General features: G+C 38.1%; 1 protein-coding gene across 1 annotated transcript; it reads right to left on the reverse strand.

The window, feature by feature from the left end:
* Positions 1 to 99: 99 nt before the first annotated feature.
* Positions 100 to 21,243, reverse strand: LOC116066379 (phospholipase B1, membrane-associated-like). The gene is made up of 42 exons (XM_035995743.1): positions 21,013 to 21,243; positions 20,662 to 20,715; positions 19,984 to 20,044; positions 19,837 to 19,871; positions 18,964 to 19,048; positions 18,828 to 18,879; positions 18,606 to 18,686; positions 18,048 to 18,149; positions 17,885 to 17,946; positions 17,730 to 17,805; positions 17,523 to 17,630; positions 17,032 to 17,103; positions 16,195 to 16,266; positions 15,935 to 16,009; positions 15,775 to 15,835; positions 13,711 to 13,769; positions 12,920 to 12,993; positions 12,708 to 12,751; positions 12,501 to 12,609; positions 11,681 to 11,732; positions 11,303 to 11,383; positions 11,148 to 11,213; positions 10,969 to 11,069; positions 10,779 to 10,860; positions 10,586 to 10,690; positions 9,533 to 9,628; positions 7,815 to 7,886; positions 7,505 to 7,582; positions 7,038 to 7,098; positions 6,660 to 6,718; positions 5,809 to 5,876; positions 5,679 to 5,722; positions 4,639 to 4,738; positions 4,485 to 4,536; positions 4,316 to 4,396; positions 4,149 to 4,214; positions 3,960 to 4,054; positions 1,474 to 1,555; positions 1,278 to 1,382; positions 1,090 to 1,185; positions 928 to 1,002; positions 100 to 731 (listed from the first exon to the last, which is right to left on the reverse strand). Exons 1-42 carry the CDS (start codon positions 21,095 to 21,097, stop codon positions 489 to 491), a joined length of 3,327 nt encoding a protein of 1,108 aa, XP_035851636.1. The 5' UTR covers positions 21,098 to 21,243; the 3' UTR covers positions 100 to 488.
* Positions 21,244 to 22,345: the final 1,102 nt, after the last annotated feature.

Raw genomic sequence — 22,345 nt, forward strand, 5'->3', positions numbered from 1 at the left:
TACATATATTACAATATATATATTGCGATACATCAACCAATGTGTCCCTGAGCAAGACACTTAACCCCTATTTGCTCCAGAGGTGTGCGACCTCTGACATATATAGCAATTGTAAGTAGCTTTGGATAAAAGCTAAATGACATGTAATGTAATAGCTCACATCCACAACTTCAGACAAGCTGTCTGTTCAATACCTGCCTCAAGTGAAACAACAGAGAGATAAAGTAAACATTTTTTGAACAACGTCAAACAACCAGGTAAACAACAAAGAAGTAGGAATTGGTAGACCAAACCAGGGCTACGATGCATCTGAATAGTGGACTTGAGGTCAACCGATAGCAAGAAAGAGGACTGTAATGACATATCATTGTTGCTGTTTCTGCTGGATGTTTCTTCTGGAGTCCACTCGCTGCCCTCTAGAGGTAAAAAAAAATGCTTAATGCAGCTTTATAATTGACAATAAATACAGCTCCATAACAAAAATGGCATTAAAAAGCAGTTCCTTTCATTTCTACTGCTTTCTCCACTTTGTTTTTCCGACGCTGACAGCTGGAGAGAATTAGCCAGGCAAAAACAATGCCAGCCAGTAAACTGACAATTCCCACAATCACTGGCACCCACACAGGCATGGAGGAGGGACACGTGGGCACAGGGATGGTTGGTGCAGGACTGGTGGTGGTCACTGGTGGACTTGGTAGGCTGTTGATCTTAGTGAAGATGAAGGGATTGGCCTATAGGAAACATAGTGAAGAACTTTAAGAAATGAAGAACTTCAAAGATTATGGGTTAATGAGTAAAGTAATATGTAGACCAAAAGTGTTCAATATTAAATAAATAAGACATGAAATAAACCAATAGTTAGGTGATACAATAATAACTTGTGAGCAGTGGGATTTCCCTCCAGACTCTAAAAATCTCCACACATACCTCAGAGGGACAGTGGATCTTTGAGCGGTCATATGTGAAGTTGTTGTAGTTCTGCTTTCTGCCTACGGGCTCCAACTGTTAAGACAGAAAGATAAATACTGTAAAACCACAAAAAGCACTTGGAGGCACTAGTCATTGTGCTGCAGTTTGGTCAATACTCACCATGTTATTCCACAAGGCAATGGCCATCTCAGCATGAGCTCGCTCACTGATATGGAAACAGTCCACAGAGAAGAAACTCGAGTCAACCTCACCCTCCTGGTGAAAAGAGTAGATTTTTAGCATGGGTATGTTACATTATTTGTGTATGGGTGCTTGTTTGGATACATTTGTATGTCTCTGTAACTTACTCCAATATAAGGGATAAAGGAATTGTGTAAAAAGGGTTGAAGGACAACAGCAAAGTCTTCTTTTCCCTCATAGCGATTTCCAGAAATAAGATGCTCGATCTCAGCCTGGGGGAAAAAAAGAGAAAACTGGAGGAATGACAAAGGGAACCCAATTTAGAAAATAATTTATATGGTTAAAAGAGCTCTTAGCTTTTACCTGATACTCGCGATTGATTTGTTTTATCTCTTCAAGCTCTGGGGAGTTTACAGCTGAATTGATAACACATGGACAGCTGGTCCTGTGAAAAATAGATTCCTGTTTATTCTCCTTTTGCTGAGATATAAAAAAAATCAGTGCAAAGACTGTTCCATGCCAATATCCTTGAATTCAGAATTTAAATTATTGACTGATCATGTAAAAATAAATAGTTGTAGAGGTTAACAGTAGTTAAAACTGTTAGAAGTAATTGTCAATGCATCAAAACAACTGAACCGGAAGTATTTGCAACATTTCAAGTGTTCCCAGGAACTGCTGCTTTATGTCCACTAAAGCTTTTGTAGTAGCGTCAAGTTGAAATGACAAATAATGAGACTATGACATAGTGTTAATTACAAAATAACGATACGTTAGAGTGAGAGATGTGAACATATCAAAAGATCAACACAAATATTGCTGATAATCAAATCCACTTTTTCTAATTTGGAAAGTCTGTCTCTTTTAATCCTCACATCTGCTTGAGAAAATCTTGATATTTCTCAGATGCTTAATGAATAACATTTGTCTTAACTAGATTTAAAAAAAGAAATGACACCACTGGAACAACCAATCTTAATTGCTGGAGGCTTAAACTTGTATTTACTGATTTCTTTTTTTACCACTTGGGTACGGTGGCCGACAGGGGCAAACGCACTGCAACTTAAGAAAACACATGCAAATAGACAAAACACAAGCAAATTAAGAAAACATCTTCATTAATTTGACAACACATGTGCAGCATTCAGCAAACGCTCTGCAAATGCACACAACACAACCAAATACATAAACACACTGCAAATAAAAAATGATGCAAAAAGAAAAGCACACAAACCCAGAAAAAAAGAAGCGATGCAAAAAGAAAAACAACTTCATTCATTTGACAACACATGCACAGCATTCAGCAAACAACCAAATACATAAACGCGCTGCAAAAAGAAAAGCACACAAACCCCGAAAACAAATGCAACAAAAAAACGCTGCATCCAGATTACACAATGGAAGTTCTCCAGACCTCTAGAGGGAGCAGCTAGTGGAACAGCTGGATTTTCGACCCCACGGGGAGAGAGCGCTCTGCCTTTTTATTAGAGTCGGGTATATATATATATATTTAGAAATCCTGTCTGTTTTTTGTATTTTGTATTTCAAGAGCGAATTGCTCCACATATGAATACAGATTGATCACTTATTTTGTTGGTAACCGTTGTTGTATAATCACAATATTACACTTGAGGATGCCTACACTTCAGTGATGCGCCTTTCGGACCTCGAAATTAAACCCTCTCATGTAATATGGCTTAAACAAACGTCAACATTAAACGCTGATGCAGTTTTAAATGTTTTATCACCACGAGTTTACAGACGTCTCTGCTGATTGAGTATCAGCTGGGACCTGAGCCGAGACACACCCACCAAACGAGAAAAAACAGATCTCAAACATAGATTTAATATTTACAGTCTATGATCTCAAAGCAGTTGCACACCGTTTCACAACGGTGCACACCGTTCTGAGATTGAACGTGCCCCGCCGTCTCTCTCTCTCTCTCTCTCTCTCTCTCTCTCTCTCGAAAATCCAGCTGTTCCACTAGCTGCTCCCTCTAGAGGTCTGGAGAACTTCCGTTGTGTAATCTGGATGCAGCGTTTTTTTGTTGCATTTGTTTTTGGGGTTTGCGTGCTTTTCTTTTTGCATTGTTTTTTATTTGCAGCGCGTTTATGTATTTGGTTGTGTTGTGGTATTTGCAGCGCGTTTATGTATTTGGTTGTGTTGTGGTATTTGCAGCTCATTTATGTATTTGGTTGTGTTGTGGTATTTGCAGCGTGTTTATGTATTTGGTTGTGTTGTGGTATTTGCAGCGTGTTTATGTATTTGGTTGTGTTGTGGTATTTGCAGCGCGTTTATGTATTTGGTTGTGTTGTGGTATTTGCAGCGTGTTTATGTATTTGGTTGTGTTGTGGTATTTGCAGCGTGTTTATGTATTTGGTTGTGTTGTGGTATTTGCAGCGTGTTTGTGTATTTGGTAGTGTTGTGGTATTTGCAGTGCGTTTGCTGAATGCTGTGCATGTGTTGTCAAATTAATGAAGATGTTTTCTTAATTTGCTTGTGTTTTGTCTATTTGTATGTGTTTTATTAAGTTGCAGGGCGTCTGCCCCTGTTGGCCACCGTACTTGGGGGCAGCAGAAACAAGCTTTAAACAGTGATGACATATTTTCTTTTAAATTGATATTGCAGAGCATCACACATCCTGCAGACAAAGATCATTCATTTGGAATCTTGTTTGTGTCCACCCAACAAATGTAAATCCAATATTCACTCTTCTTTTAGCTCTGTTTTGGTCTCCTAATATACATATCTGGCTTTTTAGATGCTAAATTCTTCACCAGCTAGTTGCTAATTTTGTCTGTCTGCTGTTTGATGATGAAATGGAGAGAAAAAAACAGACAAAACAAACCTCTGCAAGAGGGAACAGCCAAGCGTGTTCCTCATAACTGATTTCAATGGATCTATCTGCAAGATTGCCACAACATTGACCAACAACCTCGGTACCTAAAGATACAGAGAGTAAAGAATAAGAAAACATGACACACTTTTACTCACAAGGACAACAGATGACAATTACTTATAGCGTATAATATCTCACCTCTTTGTATAACATGTCCAAACTGAGCATCAGATTGTGGCTGTAGTTCTTGGGTGACAGATTATTCTGCAGATTTGTAAAATATGTTTTTTTTACTGCAGTTCCATAACATACAGAAGTGTGTGGTTATGTATGTACAATACATTCATTTTAATAAGGACACTTACTTGGTCTATGCAGTAATTGCAAAGATCATTTCCTCCAACAAATATTGTCACAATTTTCCAGTCCTTTTCAAAATCCACCTCCTGTGTAACGTGTACAGAACATGAGCATGAAAGAGGTAGACACTAATAGAACCATCTAATAAATGACTTATCTTTGGGGAAGTCTTACCTTATTTTCTTTAATGGCCTTGATGAGAGCTTGGACTTGTAATGCGATATCTCTGTCACAGAAAAAATACAGTAAATATGTGTAGATAGAGAGATGACAATGGGTTGCTCAAATGCTTCACCCAGGTGGAGGAAATAAAAGAATATGCACATACGAGGTCTTAGCTCCAGGTACAGCCATGTTGAAGAACTTCTGTCTGGAGCCTTGGCCTTTGGAGAAGCCCTTTATGAAGGGGTTGAACTTCTTCAAGATGTCTGAGGAGAAAAAGATGAAAAACGTTCCAGCTGAGAAGTAGTGCACTGCTGGTTTCTGCCACTCTAGCAGCTGGTAAAGTAGTAAAAGTTCTCCTGCCACATTACAGCTCTTCAACTGGTCCACTAACTACAAGTCAAGCCAACATTTAGTAACTCCCGCATAGGAATGTCTAAGCAGACATTGAACTTAAACTTCTGCTTGTACAAGTGTTCCTAGTCTGTTCCTAGACCAAACCCTCTTAACTGCACAAACTCATGATAAATAACTGCTTGTTTCAACCTGATGAATGCCACCTAAACATGAATAGGTATGTATTAGTGAGATATAAGCATTAACAAATCAGTGTCCGCATATTGATTTATAAGGCTACCTGTTCCGCTCCATTTGTGGAGTAGCGCGTCATTTACAAAAATGTCACATAAGAATGAATGCAATCATTTCACACTGCAGAGCTTTAAGTCATGCAGCTAAAAACTGAACAAATGTAGCAGTGTGTGGTCGTATTAAAGGACCTGAAACAATTGGAAAATATTAATAATTAACAGCTGCCAACAACGTCATCAGAGCAACGCTGTAGTGTGACAGACATAAAGAAGAAATGGTTTGACATGAAGTTACTTAAATTCCAAATTCATTACCATTAAGGCATTATAATTCTTAAATCAAACAAGTAAAGTGTTTGGAGAAGACAGGCCGGCAGACATGACTAAATTAATCTTGTATATGAGGAAATTGGTGAATGTGACACTTTAGAACAAATCCGTGTGTGCAAGTGTTTCTGGCATGAGGCCCATTGTTTAGAAACTGCCCCACATTAATGTTAAAAAATGTCTAAAAGATTTTCAATACTAAAAAGAAGGCTTCTCTGCAGCATTATGCAGGAGAGATTGTTATTCCTGTCAGATATAGTGACTCAGAGAAACTAACGCATAAACTCACTTGGTAGTGTTGTGACCGTCTCCAGAGTCTGATCCCCTCCAATGCTACAAAAAAAGGCAACAAACATCAGCTCTGTTTGCAAAATGTGAGGGTTAAAGTATACCTCAATAACACTACAGGCATGTCGTACCTCCATGATACTCCTTTATACTCTTTATTGAGGTCAAACAGGTTCTTTGCCTTAGCACCAGTGCCTGCCTGTGAACATAGAGCCACATATGAAGACAGACACACACACACACACACACACACACACACACACACACAAACACACAAAATGAAAATAAAATGAAAATAATATGCTGCAGACGACAGTGAGACACTAACAAAGATAAGTCTTACATCAAAGCCTAAACATCAGAACATAAAAGGGGTGATCATTACCAGTGCAAGCTATTTGGCTGATAACAATTTCATAGTTCATAGTTCAATGACACTAAATAGCTGACCTGATACCAACAGGTTCACAGTGTGTACTTATTGACAGTGGTGTAGTCTACGTGATACACAGGTATACGCAGTATACCCACAAAGAAAGCTCCAGGATTTCCATAAACCCACTTAAAAATGCGCAATGGCACATAACAACATACTTTCCATTATAAATTTGATATATTTTGAAATGTTATCTGTGTTTTTATTCTTCACATAACACACGGCTTAATACAGATATTTCCACCGTAAATTGGTGTATATATATATATATATATATATAGGCCCATACATATACAGTACAGTATACCCACTACAATACATTAGACTACACCACTGCTTATTGCTGAATGTTTCCCGTCAACACACACAGACACATATACCATATTATGTTAAAAAAAACAAAAACATAATCATTACCTGGCAAGTACTCATTGTCTATTGCTGATTAAGTTAGGTAAAAGATGTGGGAGCTTCTAACATTTGTTTGTACATTATGTGTCCTTCCTTGTACTTATAAACTGGATATCATTGTGTTATGACACTAACCGTTGTTGAGTCTCCCAATGCTGCCACCACCTTGATGTCTGCTGGTCTCAGCTTGTGAACTACAAATAAAAGACATAAAAAAGTTTCAACCTACTGACATCAAGATTGATGGCCAACATCATCCCTATACAATGTATTATTAGGGACCTAACCAGCTCCTATTTTCTGCAGCCCCTGTATAATTTGTATTTGAATAGAGCATCTGTTAAATTATCTTGATGAGACATTGAAACAATCCAGATGACAATCGGTGCAGTTGATATAAGCCCTTTCATTCCCAGTGTCACTGGTGGTGTGCATAGCTGTCTTTGTTTCAGATATTAACAATAGATAAAAGAGGACATCAAATCTCATATTGACTGATATGGTCTGTCTCACCTGAAGTTGGCACAGTGTCAGATGGAGTAAGGTCCACACAGGAGAAATCAGATCCCCAGTTCTGGTGGGAATGAAACATCAGAAGGTATTGTCAATGTGTAAAATGACTTGAGAAAATAGATGGATGTACATAATTATAAAAAAATATTTTATTATTTTATTTTTATTCAAACTATGTGATTAGTGCTGTGACATCTTTCTATTTCAAAACTATGAGTTTCTGTGAAATTTTAGCTTCATTCAGGTCTTTAGTTAAACATATATTTTATTTGTACTAGAAGTCACTTCTGTTGCTTTCCTAAGGATGTACAAAGGACTTTATTTCTGTTACATTTCTGGGTAGGAAAAGAAAAGAATAAACTGTGTATATGATGCAATTATATATATTTTGTACATTTTTCAATAAAAAATGTATCACAAAAAAAACTAGAAGTCACTTCTCAGCCTCTCAGAGTTTAAAGGCTTACTGTGATAGGTCCAGGTGTTGGAGAGGGGCCACCATATATGTAATTGCTGTTGTTATAGGTACGGATGAATGGTGAAGTCTATAGGCAAAGGACAGAACGTATATTACATGATGGCCTCAAAAAGAAAACTAAGAAACTGATTGCTGAAACATTATAGACTTCTAATAACAGAAGCTTTTGAAATTCATTTATATCATGTTCCTCACAGGATTGAGCTATCATACGATTTACAAAAAAACACATTAACCAGCATTTAAAGCACTGACTCTTTATTTTAACACAATTTCTTATGGATTTGTTTTTTTCTCACCTTAGTTGGACATTTCAGGTCGAGGTCTACAGTAAAATTCTGTATGGTAGTCTTATTGCCCAGAGGTTCCAGCTGGGGAAACAAGAGTCAGAGTGAGGCTGAGTACCATTAAGCATGTTTTATTTAAAATAGGCCTACACTGTTACATAAAAAATGATGATCACATTTATTTATTTAACCATTATTTATACAGATAATCTCATTGAGACACATAGGGTCTCATTCTTAAGAGAGACCTGTTTGGGACAATACACAACATCAGTTACAGACAGACAAACAGATTACAATAGCATTAACAAGATGTAATAGTATTATTTAAAACGAAAGTGCCAAGTAGACTAAAAAAAACATAAATTACTAAAAGCAAGAACAAGATTCCAAAGACTTTCTTCCAGTGCCCTTAAAATCAGTTTAAAATCTCCTAGCGAGATTAAGTTGGACAGTTTTAAATCATATACCAAAACCACTGCTTCAGTTTCAGCTGAACATCCACCATGTTGGTTTCTGTAGATCTGTGCACAAGATATGAACAGGCATATTTTATCTACTCCCTAAATGCCCTTGTTGGACCATCATCTGTAGGTATAATATTAATAAAAAATAAAAAATTGTGATATGTTGATTTAGTTTTCCTGCTAACCTAGCTAGCCATACTAGCTATCTAAAGCTAATGTGTTGCTAAGACAACATTCTAGCTAACATTAAAGCAGCCATATTATGCTCATTTTCAGGTTCATAATTGTATTTTAAGGTTGTACCAGAATAGGTTTACATGGTTTAATTTTCTAAAAAACACCATATTTTTGTTGTACTGCAGTGCTCTCTCTCACTGCTGCAGATCCTCTTTTCACCTCGTCTCTGTTTTAGCTACAGAGTGAGACCTCTTTTCTTCTTCTTCTTCTGTACTATCTTTGATTGCACTGCACATGCCCAGTAGCTCAGATGTAGATCATGTCAGCTAGCTAGCTCCATAGACAGTAAAAGAAAGGCTGTTTCTACAACTTTGGTCAGTTACAAGGCAGGATTAGCTGGGAGACTTCTAAATGAGGGCGCACATGTAAGTAGTTCTTTTGTAGATTATGGTGAACTTGTGTGTGTTGTAGCAGTGCTTTGCTACTGAGAACGAGGTAGCATGCTAGCGTTAGCATGCTAGCGTTAGCATTAGCATTAGCATGCTAACGCTACGAGCTAATGGTTGCGGTTAGCCTGCTCGTTTCGGCTTGTGACGTCACAAGCCGTGCCGATTTTGAACAGCTCACCCAGAGACTGAAGGCAGGACACATTCAGAAACCGTATCTCACTCTAAACAGCATGGATGGATTTTTTTCAAAGTTTGTATGTGTGTGGAAGCACCAGAGACACAACAGAACATCCCAAATCGCAGAAAAAGTGATTTTTTCATAATATGGGCACTTTAAGTGTTAATTCACTGTTGAGCTGCATTTTACTATTACTCTTTTGTACTCTATTTATATGTTTACCAGATTAATTACTGTGTTGTACTTCTTATGGGGATTAAATGGTCGACCTATTACTCCAATATGATATGAACATTAGTCTACACTTTTGTGCATCACGTTTTCTTGTTATTAGACCAGTTTGTTTTCACACTACAGATGTCTAACTCTTGTCAATGGTGTCTTAGCTTTTTCTAATTTGTAATCACTATCACTGAATTTGTTGTGCAGTCATTTTTTCCTTGTCTGTCAGATACCTACCATGTTGTTCCAGAGGGAGCGAGCCATCAGCGTCTGGGCCTTTTGGCTGAGATGGAAGCAGTCAGCACTGAAGAAGGAGCGATCTGCACGGCCATCCTGTGGAAAAGGTATGTTACATGTATGAACTATTCTTTATCAATCAGAGCTGTAAAATGTAGGACTGCACTAGGTAGGAGTTTGGCCAATGTAATATAATGCAGGCTACAAAAAAGGAACTATTAAGTAACTAATTATTAGGAAAAAATAAAAGAGAAAAGGACTATGTGGCAACCACTACACAACTTTTGAAGCTTGTGTCATAAAATCCAGTTCTTCTTAATAAACAAACCCCAAAAAGCTATCTCTCTTTTTGTCTTTGGAATGTAGGGTCTCAAATTGAACTCTATTAACTAGATAATGTCGAAGGAATAGTTCAAGATTTTGGGAAATACAGAAGTAATATATTTGCTGTCTTGCCGAGAGTTAGACATGAAGCTAACACCAGCAGCCAGTTAGCTTAACATAAAGAAAACAGGGAAAACAGCTAGCCTGGCTCTGTCCAAAGACAACAAAATCTGCCTACCAGCAAACTTACTAATTAACATGTAACATGTTGTTTATTTAATCCATACAAAGAACAGTAACAAGTACAGACAGAGCCATGCTAGCTGTTTCCCCTGGTTTTCAGTCTTTGTGCTAAGCTAAACTGGTAGCTGGATGTAGCTTAATATCATACAAACATATGAGTAGTATTAATCCTCTCATTTAATTCTCTGCAAGACAGCAAATAAGTGTATTTCTCAAAATGTCCTTTGAAAGTGAGCTAGCCAGACAGCAAATGGTTTTATACATTGACTTTAGATTGAAGTAATGGCAAAAACAAATTCCAAATTTGATTAGTGTTAACTGCCCACAATTAATGTACATGTTATATGCTAAAACACTGCCGTAAGAGTCACTGTCATTATTCTGGTGCTAAACCTGTGGTTATGTATTGGATAAAGTTGATAGACCAAACTCTCATGAAGTCAGTGCAGCCAGTCCCCATGTGAAAGACAGAGCTTTGTTACTGACTGGCAGTCTGGGGACGACGATTCTTCTGAAAAAAGGCTGGACAACCACAGTGAAATCTGAGCGAGTATCGTACCGGCCTGACTCCACAAGCTCATGGAGTAAACGCTTAAAGAAAGAAAGAGAATGTGTCAATCTCTGATGATGAACTGGGCTGTTTCACAATCATACTATGTTTTTTTGTTGTCTTTAATACCTGATAGTTTCTATTGATGTCCTCCACCTTTTGCAGAGCTTTAGAGTTGGGCAATGGCAAAATAACACAAGGACACATAATCCTGGCAAAGAAGGGATACCAAGGTGTTATACCACTGTTTATGATTATGTATTAGATGTTTAATATCTCAGTGAGAATTTTAAAAGGCATAGACAAAAGTGATACTCACTTTACGAGCCAAGTTGGGCATTTCAGTGAAGTGTCGCTGTGCATTTCTCTCAGTGGGATAATATGGAGAGGTTCTACTAAGTTCACTAGAGCCCGAGGCATCTGACAAAGACAAGCTCAAATAATGCTCACAATCTATGGAAGTAAATAAAATGTAGCTGCATGTCTGTCATTTTTTACCTCTTTGTGTAGATAATCCAGGCTGTCTCGAACATTACGAATATAATTCTCTTCAGAGTAAAGGAGCTGTAAAGAAACGGAAAGCATTTTCAGGTTGTGTCTTTTGACCCCTCTAAGAAACGATTTATGAATTATTACTTCACATTAGTACTCACAGAGTTGTAGCAGTGGTCACATATGTCATTTCCACCAATAAAAAGGGTGATCACCTTCCAATCTAATTCAAAATTGATTCTCTGTATAAGAAAGAAGAATGTGAGGGAGCGTGAGTAGTATGTACAGTAGCGGTGTTAAAAAGGAGAATTCTTCTGTCCTAGTCTATGAGTAAGTACATCTCCCTCGTTGGAAGTAAGAATCAAATTCTACATGCGTGTCTCCTAGATTTGCCAAATTTGGACTTTTATAAAAACGAAATGTCTTCACTATTGTTATTGTCCAAAGCGGATGTAACATATACAAGCGCAAGAGGATTTTATAGTGGAGTTAGCAAATTTAAAAATAGGTAAAAAATAAATTAAAAGTTATAAACTTACAGAGTCATTCTTCATCCTTGCCACCAGGGCTCGCACCTGTTTTGGTATGTCCCTTAAAACACACACAACATAAAATATCATGATGAAATGGCAAAGATTTTTCTCAGTTAAAGGCATACTATGTAACTTTTCCCTCTTCGGTCCCCCTACAGGTTGTCTTGTTGGAACTGCAGCTCGCGCGTCCCTCCGCTTCGGGGACCGAAGAGGGAAAAGTTACATAGTATGCCTTTAAAAACACATTTATTTTTAATAAATATATTCATACAAATTCTACTTTCTTTCAGCTATAAGTAAATAATAATAATAATAATTTTGATTCAAGGTCCAGAAAAAGCTACAGTAGTAAGAAGACCTTAAGGCAAGATTAATATAGTCTAGTATATTTCCCCCCTTCCCCTTCTTAATTAAATATAAAAACTCATGGAAATGACAGTTTTTTATTATTTTGTATGGCTTTATTTTCCTGTTTATGTTAAAACTAAAGTATATGTAGGTATTGTAAAATTTAAAGTTAAGTATAAAAATATGAACTTTCACACTCAACTAATATAAACTTCCATTGGATTGTAAGGTGTGTCTTTTTTAGAATAGTTTAGTCATTTCACTAAGCTGTATTTAATAGTGCAAGGAAGATGTGTTTTCATGCAACGTAAAATATGAACTACTCAATTGACAATAAATGATATGTCAAATGGATTTGGTTAATAACTTTGATGCATGTATCTAAAGTTAAGTCAGCTTAATGCTTATAACATGAATAGGTATTATATGATTAAAAACAGCTAAGAGGCTGCTGAAGTTGCCTTTTCATAGGACTCACTTGCTCTTAGCTCCTGCTACAGCCTGGTTAAGGAATGCCTGAGGAGTTTGCTGCTCGCCCTTTCCAACAGAGTAGCCCGTCAGGTTGTGGTTAAAATGTTTTAAGATGTCTGTTATAACAAAGAAAATAAGTATACAAATCCCAGAGCAACAAAGACTCACTTTAACATGTTATCTGAAACAGAAACAAGTCATTAAGAAGACTCACTGGGCAGCGTGGTGACAGTTGTGAGGTTTTCATCTCCACCAATACTGCAAAAAACACAGAATACAACGTTAAAATTATGACTTAAAATTACTTTCCAACTAAAGGAATGATGGTCATAGAACCATGTTTATACCAACACTGCAAGACATATACCATAAGCATTATGTTGCAATGTTATAGTGTGATAGCTATGTTGGAAAGTCCTGACTTACCTCCAGGATAAACCTCTGTACTGACTCAGGACGTCCAGGATGTTGTTAGGGCTGGATGCGATACCGTTCCCTGCCTGACAGAGAGAACAGGACAGTGTTTCAGTAACACAATGAAATAAGACAGTTATGTTCTCAATATTTTACAGTACACCAGTGTATTTGTCTCTTCTTTTAATGTAGATATTAAAAATGTGTGATTTCATACTGTTACACCACTGTACTTTCTCCATCGTTTCATTTCTCCAATATAATGATGTGATAAATGACCACCCAGGCCTTGAGTTCTTTGGACTGTTTACGCACTTAAGCCAACTATTATGCAAGTAAATCTGACTGTTTTCATTATTGATAAATCCACAGATTCTGTTTTTCAGAAATAAATGTCAGGTCATTCAATGTTTATTAGCAATCATACATATTATCTATTAAATCACACATCTATCTGTTGTATCTTTGTTATACTATCAGCTGTTCTGTTGCACTTTTCAGACCCTTTGTTTATCTGTACAGTATATTTATCAAACTCTAAGTTATTACTGCACATAACTGACATTTACCTCTTGGGTAAAAATACATCCAACGTAGAGCTACTCAATTTTAATATCCAAGGACAATTCTTCACTTAACTGTTCAGAATCATCCACTAATTTGAGCCACTAATATACAGTATTTTACTGGTCGTACACTGCATATTTAGTGTATGTTTGAGTTAAAGATCATGGTCCTACTTTCGAGATATTGTATTTTGTTATAACTTTCTATCCACTTGAAAGAATGACAAAATTACTCACTGTCAGAGAGTCTCCCACAGCAGCCACCACTTTGATATCTCCAGGCCTAAGTTCATGGACTGGGAAAATAAAAAAGGCATCTCAGACCAGTCAGACCAGTAATGGCTCTATGAATTAGACAGCACAGGACTTTCAGAAGGACTGTAAACTTATATAATTTCCATCCATCAATCCATCTCCGTCCGCTTATCTGGGGTCGGGTCGCGGGTGCAGCAGCTCCAGCAGGGGACGCCAAACGTCCCTTTCCCGAGCCACATTAACCAGCTCCGACTGGGGGATCCCAAGGCGTTCCCAGGGCCAGGTTGGAGATATAATCCCTCCACCTAGTCCTGGGTCTTCCCCGAAGGCCTCCTCCCAGCTGGACGTGCCTGGAACACCTCCCTAGGGAGGCGCCTCAACTGGCTCCTTTCGACGCAAAGGAGCAGCGGCTTTACTCCGAGCTCCTCACGGATGACTGAGCTTCTCACCCTATCTCAAAGGGAGACGTCAGCCACCCTCCTGAGGAAACCCATTTCGGCCGCTTGTACCCTGAATCTCGTACTTTCAGTCATAATCCATAGGTGAAGGTAGGAACGAAAATTGACCGGTAGATCGAGAGCTTTGCTTCTGGCTCAGCTCTCTTTTCGTTACAACGGTGCGATAAATTGAATGTAATATCGCCCCCGCTGCGCCGATTCTCCAACCAATCTCCCGCTCCATTGTTCCCTCACTCGCAAACAAGACCCCAAGGTACTTGAACTCCTTCACTTGGGGTAAGGACTCATTCCCTACCTGGAGTAGGCACTCCATTGGTTTCCTGCTGAGAACCATGGCCTCAGATTTAGAGGTGCTGATCCTCATCCCAGCCGCTTCACACTCGGCTGCGAACCGATCCAGTGAGTGCTGAAGGTCACAGGCCGATGATGCCATCAGGACCACATCATCTGCAAAGAGCACCGATGAGATCCCCAGCCCACCGAACTACAACCCCTCTCCACCCCGACTACGCCTCGATATCCTGTCCATAAATACTACAAACAGGATTGGTGACAAAGCGCTGCCCTGGCGGAGGCCAACCCTCAACCTGAAACGAGTCCGACTTACTGCCGAGAACCCGGACACAGCTCTCGCTTTGGTCATACAGAGATTGGATGGCCCTGAGAAGGGACCCCCTCACCCGATACTCCCGCAGCACCTCCCACAGTATCTCCCGGGGGACCCAGTCATACACCTTCTCCAGATCCACAAAACACATGTAGACCGGATGGGCATACTCCCAGGCTCCCTCCAGGATCCTTGTGAGAGTGAAGATCTGGTCCGTTGTTCCACGACCTGGACGGAATCCGCATTGTTCCTCTTCAACCTGAGGTTCGACTATCGGCCGAACCCTCCTTTCCAGCACCTTGGAGTAGACTTTACCGGGGAGGCTGAGAAGTGTGATACCCCTGTAATTGGCACACACCCTCAGGTCCCCCTTTTTGAACCCCCTTGGAACCACCACCCCAGTCTGCCACTCCTTAGGCACTGTCCCAAACTTCCACGCAATGTTGAAGAGGCATGCCATCCAAGACAGCCCCTCCACACTAATATAATTTGTGTAATTATATTAATATGGCAATAAAACTAGCTAAAAACACTTTATAGTAGGATCCAAAAATAAAGTACCACTTGAAAGAAGAAGTAGATTATCAGAAGCAATGTTAAACAAAACTTAAGCAAAACTTGATGAAAGTGATAAATATACAGATTAGTGACAAATGAAAGGAATATTCAATATAAAGTGCGTTATATATATATATATATATATATATATACATGAGATAAATTGTATGTCAATGTAACACCTTTGTTTTGTATTTTCTTCATATTTGAAGTAAATAAGAAAGACTTTTGCTGGTTTTGCAACATGAAAAGCCTGTCTATAAAAAACGACACATGAATGCAAATTATAAATACATTCTCCCTGCATATTTCAATGTGATAAGTCCCCATGATAAAACAATATTTGGCTTTTTCCAGCCAACTGAGAGTCACCCCGGCGCCTGATAAATGCCTAACATGTAAGTGTAAACCATCTTACTGTACCTGAGGTGGGTGTGGAGGGTGAGGGGCTGAGGTCCTCACAGGGCATCTCTGTGCCTGTAAACTGACCGGACACACAGAACAAATCCAAAGTCACAACTAAACAGGAGGCGTACAACGCTGCCACAACCTCCATTCTGGCTCAATACCACACTAGACTCACTGGGAGGAGGAGAGGAGAGGCATCGCTGTGGTGATATGAAGGAGAGTTTCCCTCCGTCCTCAAGAAGGGTCGGTCCTTGGGGAGGGAGGTAGATAGCCGGAGAGAGGAGGAGGAATAAGATAAAAGAGGTAAGTTGAGAAAGCAGTGTAGAATATTAGTTTGGCACACTGAAACCTGTCTTTAAGTAAAGTGCATCTAATAGCGCATTTTAGCATGCTGATTTAACTGCATGTGTGTGAGTTTGTAGCACAGTTACTCACCTCAGTTGGACATGGCAATGTGATGATCTTTCCATTGTCTTCTGTGTTATGTCGGCCACTTGTGGGCTGCAGCTGAAAGACAGAAAACTCATTGTCTTCATGTTTGCAACAGGGAGAACAATGACTCTGTATGTCTGCGTGGTCGAATTTCATGAAGTTACACAGTTTACATTTACTCAAGTACTGTACAAATTTGAAGTACTTGTGCTTTACTTGAGTATTCCCATTGTATGCAACTTTATACTTTTACTCCACTACATCTCAGAGGCAACTACTTTTTACTGCACTACATTTGTCTGACAGCTTGAGTTACTTCTCAGTTTACCATTTTTCATACCATTCCTGTCTATTTAAAACCATGTATCTCTATGATTAGGTGATTTTGAATTTGATTTGTTCTGCTAAACAATTTAAAAAGCGATGTTACAAACATATAATGATGTTATAGAATATGATGCATTACTGTAGACTACCCAACACATAGAAAAGAGTTAAAATGAGTACAAGCTTAAACATCTACAGCAGTAAAATGCAACATACACACTAATGCAGCAGTAATAGTATTCCAAAAACATCATAAATAAAAGTAAAACACTGACAGGGAATATTTTACTGCAGAATGACTACTTTTACTTTTTTATACTTTAAGTGAAATGTGTTACATACTTTAACTTAAGTAAAGTTTTGAAGGCAGGACTTTTACCTATTTGAGAATTTTCACAGTGTGGTATTAGTACTTTTAATTAAGTAAAGAATCTGAATACTTCTTCCACCACTGTGTGTGTGTCTGTATGAGAAAGAGAAAGCAGGGTTTGATTAGATTGCTTTAGGCCTCACCAGGTTTGTCCACATCTGCACCATCAGTTTATCAGTTTGTTGTGATGCTGACTTGGAGAGATGCTTCCCACTCTGTTAAAAAAAAAAGAACATCAACAACATTGTACTATAAAGTATATCTTCAGTAAGATAACCACGACTGTGTATCTGTTACTGTCACAAACTGTTACTTTGTTTTCATTTGTGACATTTTTTTATTGTTGTCTTAGACAACATATTGACTCATCGCAGTAGGAAAAGGGTTTAAGATAAAATCATGCTTTTCTTGACATGACAAGTCAAAATCCCTGCTGTGAAAAATGCCTCTTCGAGGAATCATTCTCACTATAAAAAATGAAAAGGCACATTTTGTTAGTTCAGATCTGTCTCTTAATAATTAATAAATCAAGAGTCAAAGGACACACGTCCTTTTATACATCACTGATTTTTGAGGCACTAAAGTTCTTTGTGAAAGATGATGCAAGGGATGCAAGTTGTGCGAGTGAACTCACAGAGACAGATGAAAGGTCGGTGATGAAAGGTGCATCCTGCACAATGACAGTGAAGTCATCTCTGTCATGGTACCAACGCTTCTTTACCATGAGCTCATCCAAAGACTCCTGGTCAGTGAAAAAGGAGTTGAGAAGAAAATTTCACAGCAGCTAAAAACAACCAAAGGACTGAATGATCAGATATTCTGGTATGACTAATGGACCAACCTGCAGTGCATGACTCAACATGGCCCTCTGAAGTCTGTCTTCTCCTTCGTTGTTTGTCTCCGTGCATCGACACATCCTGTCAGTAAAACAGATTGTTAAAACGTTATATGTATATTACTAGGAAAAAATAAGTATCAAATCACATATGAACTCACTTGTTGTGGAAACTGCCACGCTCTCCATCCCACAATGCAACACTGACGATGGTCCTCTTCAGCTGCAACACAGTTAGGTGAAACAAAATGTCAAGTTTATGAACATTGACAATGCAGTAATAGTGGCTGAATGAAAAATACTGTACACAATCTGAATTAATACCTGAGAGTGCAGCAGCTGCAGAGCATCATCCACCTCTTCAACCACGGCTTTAATAACTGACTGCACCGGCACACAAACACAACAGTCTGAGACTTCAGTAATCTATTTATTAATCTGTCGAATGACTTTTTGTTTTCTTACATCTGTCGTGAATTGTTGAAAATGTACACTGCATTTCTAAAGGATTCATTTTCAGGTAATAAGAGACAAACGAGCAGCTATGAGGAAGCATTGTTTAATAAATTATTTCCCTGCCATTTGCATTTTTAGCTCTGTGGTCCTTTTAGAAGCTGTTGGCCGTTTTGTAAATCAAACTACAACATGTGCTAAATACCTGAAATAAAATATATAATATCATTATTGAAGATGAAGTTTCTGTTGGACAAACTGTATCAGCTTGGAGTCTGACGCTGAAAAGATAAAAAAAAAAAACTTGGACTCTGTATCTTCTGTTTGAGGCAATAATGTTTTAAGAAACAACTCTGTAAGCACACAATATATGCATTTTTTCCCTAACAAAATTTTGTAAGCTTATTATTAAATCATATTGCTGTTTACCTGCTGCTGCTCACAAGTACAGAGCTGATCCACCTCAGCAAAGAGAAGTACCAGCTTCCAATCTCTATCCACATCAACAGCCTGTAGTAGAAGTAAAACAGATAACATCAACCACTGTTAAGCCTTTTAATGCTTATAGGACTTTCCCCTTTTTGATTATTATTGATTATTTATCCTTATAAACATCCTTTGAGATGGGAGTGCAGACACTGGAGCGCCTACCTGATTGTTTTGGAGGTAGAGGGACACTTCCTTTGCCTGCTCCACCAGTTTGCTACAAAGGAGGAAACAATTTATTGAAAGCAGCCAGATTCAACAGTAACAATGTTTCTCATGTGTCAGAAAGTGCTGTCTGTACCTGTGTTGAACAAACTGAGGGGCATACAAGTTTGTTTCATCTGAGAGAGGACTGACGAGTCCAGGATTAAACAGGGTCATCAGCTCTGATGGAGAGACATTAAGTTTAACACCAAAATCCAGAGCTTCTTTTCCCACGTGGCTTGTAGGTGAAACCACAGCCGAGCTTTGGCATATGCTCCATTAATAGTAGTAGTCAAATGACAGAAAATATATCTGCAACAATTATGATATTTTAATTAATCGTGTGTGCATAGGTCCCATTTGTGCATGTGTGTATTTGGGCCTGTGTGTGAATATATTTAACAACAGAGTGAAAAATTTTAATTTCCCCTTGCTACATACAAACATTCTATCTACATTATGATTATTAATCAGAATTAAATGTTAAATCAACAACTGTGAACATCCTGCTTTGTGTCAGTCAGTATTTTATCTCTATGAAGTACAGAACCATTTATGTCATGAATGCTTTCCAAAAAGATAACAGACCACAGGCCTGGTGGTGTGTGGCAAGTGTATTGGGGTTCATTGTTTCAAATGATCACGGTCGGTTAAGATATCAGTGTAATAAAGATAACACACAGTAGTGTATTAGAGCTTATATCAACCTCTTCAGATGAATTACACTGTGTATTAAGACAGTCAGCCAATAACAGTGAAAGTTACATTTTGATTTATCACCAGCAGAGTTACTGGAGCTTTCCCATTAAGCCTGTTTGAAGGCAGTGTAAAAATGAGAGTGAAGTAATTTACTTCTTTTAAAAAACAATTAAAAATAATAATTAAGTAATTAAAGTAAAATTATTTAAGGAAAATATGGCTTTAGGTCCTGTAAACACCACAAACAGCAAATTAAGACTTTGAATTTTACCTGTGAGCCTCGATACCACCATAGACAGCTCAGTGCTGCAGAAAAAGTAAAGACCACAGTCTGATTATGTGTCTACATTGTTGAATTTTAGAACTTGTGGTCCAAATATCACATGGTTGAAACTAACTGGTGACCTGCGATGCTCACCTGTGCATGTGAAGTCCAATGGAGGAAAGCACAGCCACATCTGAGGGCGTAACGCTGTTAACTAAAAAATAATAATTTAAATTAAATCTCAGCACTGAGACACAGGGGATTTTGCTATAAATCAGAAATAAAATATATTTGTAGTGGAGATATGAGGGTAAAATACAAAAAAGAGTTGATAATCTGTTGGTGATATTTAGTGTTCAGAGCCTTTACATCAGCAAAAGTATCGATGCTACATTATAGAAATACTCCATTGCAAGTAAGAGTCCTACAATGAAAATGTTACTTAGTAAAAGAATGTAAGTTGTATAAGCAATATGTACCAAAAGTATGGAAGTAACATCAGGTCTGTCAAATTAATGTAATGTAGTAAAATTGCAGTGTAGGAGTATAAAGTGGCATGACATGGAAATACTTGAGTAAAGTATAAGTAGCTCAAATTTATAGTTTACTTGGTACTTGAATAAATGCATTTAAGATACATTTGACCATGTATTTAGTGGTACAGAATATGCGAATACTGAGTAGTCTACTGAAAAACAATGATGGTTTTGTAAATCTAATATATCATTTTTTATATGATGTACACATTTCTATGCACATTAACAGTTGGGACAATCAACTCTTGTAACTTGAAGCCATTAATATAAATCAGGTTTTAATAATCTGACTTACCATTTGAAGGGGCCGACTGAGAGGGGAACATCTGAGTGCAAGGCAGTCCAGTTACTGAAATCAGAAAGAGTACACCATTATGAACATGTATATAATATACGGGATCAAATATCACTTTTAACAACTGAACAGCCATGCAGAGTATTTGAATGTGCCTGCTGAGCACAAAGCACATACTATACTGTATAAATATTCTTTTTCTTCAACTTGACCTTCAAGTTTACTTACATGATTTATAATGTTCACATCCTCTATAGAAGTATAACACAGTGATTATCAGTTTCTCCTATGTCTGACTTTAAAACCTGCAGCACAGTGACATGAGCGTTAAATTAGGAAAATAGTGGAAACCTGTTGTCCATGTGAGCCCCAGGACTGTGATCAGAAGCAGCTGTGGAAGCATCATCTCTCTGATTTTCTCAGATTTGGTCCTCATGGATCTTTGCAGCCTTCCTTCCTCTCTGCTCCCTTATGTTGGCGGTTATCTGTCTTTCTATGTCACTATCAGTTATACCTGGTCAGGATAACTGATATTGACAAATCATCAGTATGCACAGAGGGGAGGGATTGGCCTCCAAAGGACACGGCCATAAGGTTTTACAAGACAACAATGACTGATAATAAAACTTTTATTGTAATCATGAGTCAGAGTTAACTTCAGGTTGTTGTTAGAATATATTTTATGAAAGTGTTAAGAAGAGGTTTTAGAGTTCATAAAGCTGATCGGGGGGGGGAGACAAGGCAACAATGAGCAATGTTTTGCAAGCGCGGGTTTTGTGACACAAAGTATGGAAATGACCTCAGCTCTCATGAAACTCCTTAAATCTGCAGGAGATTAAAAACACAGAGGTGTTCAAATCCAACAATAGCAACTTGTCTCTGTTGAGCTGAGAATGTGGGAAGTCGAGGTCATGTTTTTATACAGTGTGTTACAAAAATCGTTAGGAGCCGGCTGGATCCAAGAGATGACAGGAAAATAAGGCAGGGTTTTAACTTAGATTACCAGATGCTGGGGGAATCTCTGACTGATTGTTAGGTGAAAGATAGTCCTTTGTGTATCTGGTCCATGTACACGTAATTGTATTGCAGTGTCATTCTTCACTAAAACTTGTTATTAACTTTAACTGGACGAATCCTGAGTTTTTTATTTTTCTCTCTGATCTACCAGTAAACGAACACCATTCAGAGTGTAGTGACCATAGAATTGGAGTCAGATTAAGGCTGGCCTTTTTAGGGCCAGACTCAGTCACATTTTAGAATAAAATCCTACAGTGTTAATGTGATTTGTATTTCCAGAATATCCAAGAATATCTGCTTTAAACGACTACAGATATAATTTGCATTACAACATAATAACATTACTATAATCTTCGTGTTTACCAAATAACATTGCTGTTGGTAAGCTAAAGGAATTCTGCAGTTACACTGTAATATACTACTACTACTGGACAGGGACGACAGAGATAATCAAGACATGTAGAGTCGCAAAAAGATGTAACTTTAAGGCTCTATAACATTTCTCTGCTAAAAGAGCACTACATTATCTGTTTTGCTGTTAGATAAGAGAAGGGGCTAAGGTCTTTCTCTGTTGACTATTAACAACGCACATTAATCTGTTTTTCATGAGGTCCCTCTAGTTTATTCTGATTCTGTCAAACAAGTGATTTATGATTGCTTTCAAACT

Source organism: Sander lucioperca, chromosome 19 (assembly GCF_008315115.2).
Source record: "Sander lucioperca isolate FBNREF2018 chromosome 19, SLUC_FBN_1.2, whole genome shotgun sequence".
Taxonomy (NCBI): Eukaryota; Metazoa; Chordata; class Actinopteri; order Perciformes; family Percidae; genus Sander; species Sander lucioperca.

Excerpts from the sequence above, each read along its gene's own strand:
- LOC116066379 (XM_035995743.1), bottom strand. The coding sequence starts at position 21,097 with ATGAGGACCAAATCTGAGAAAATCAGAGAGATGATGCTTCCACAGCTG. Across the intron at positions 19,872-19,983 it reads ATTGGACTTCACATGCACAG|CACTGAGCTGTCTATGGTGG; the intron begins GTGAGCATCGCA and ends CTTTTTCTGCAG. Across the intron at positions 18,880-18,963 it reads CCTCAGTTTGTTCAACACAG|CAAACTGGTGGAGCAGGCAA; the intron begins GTACAGACAGCA and ends CCTCCTTTGTAG.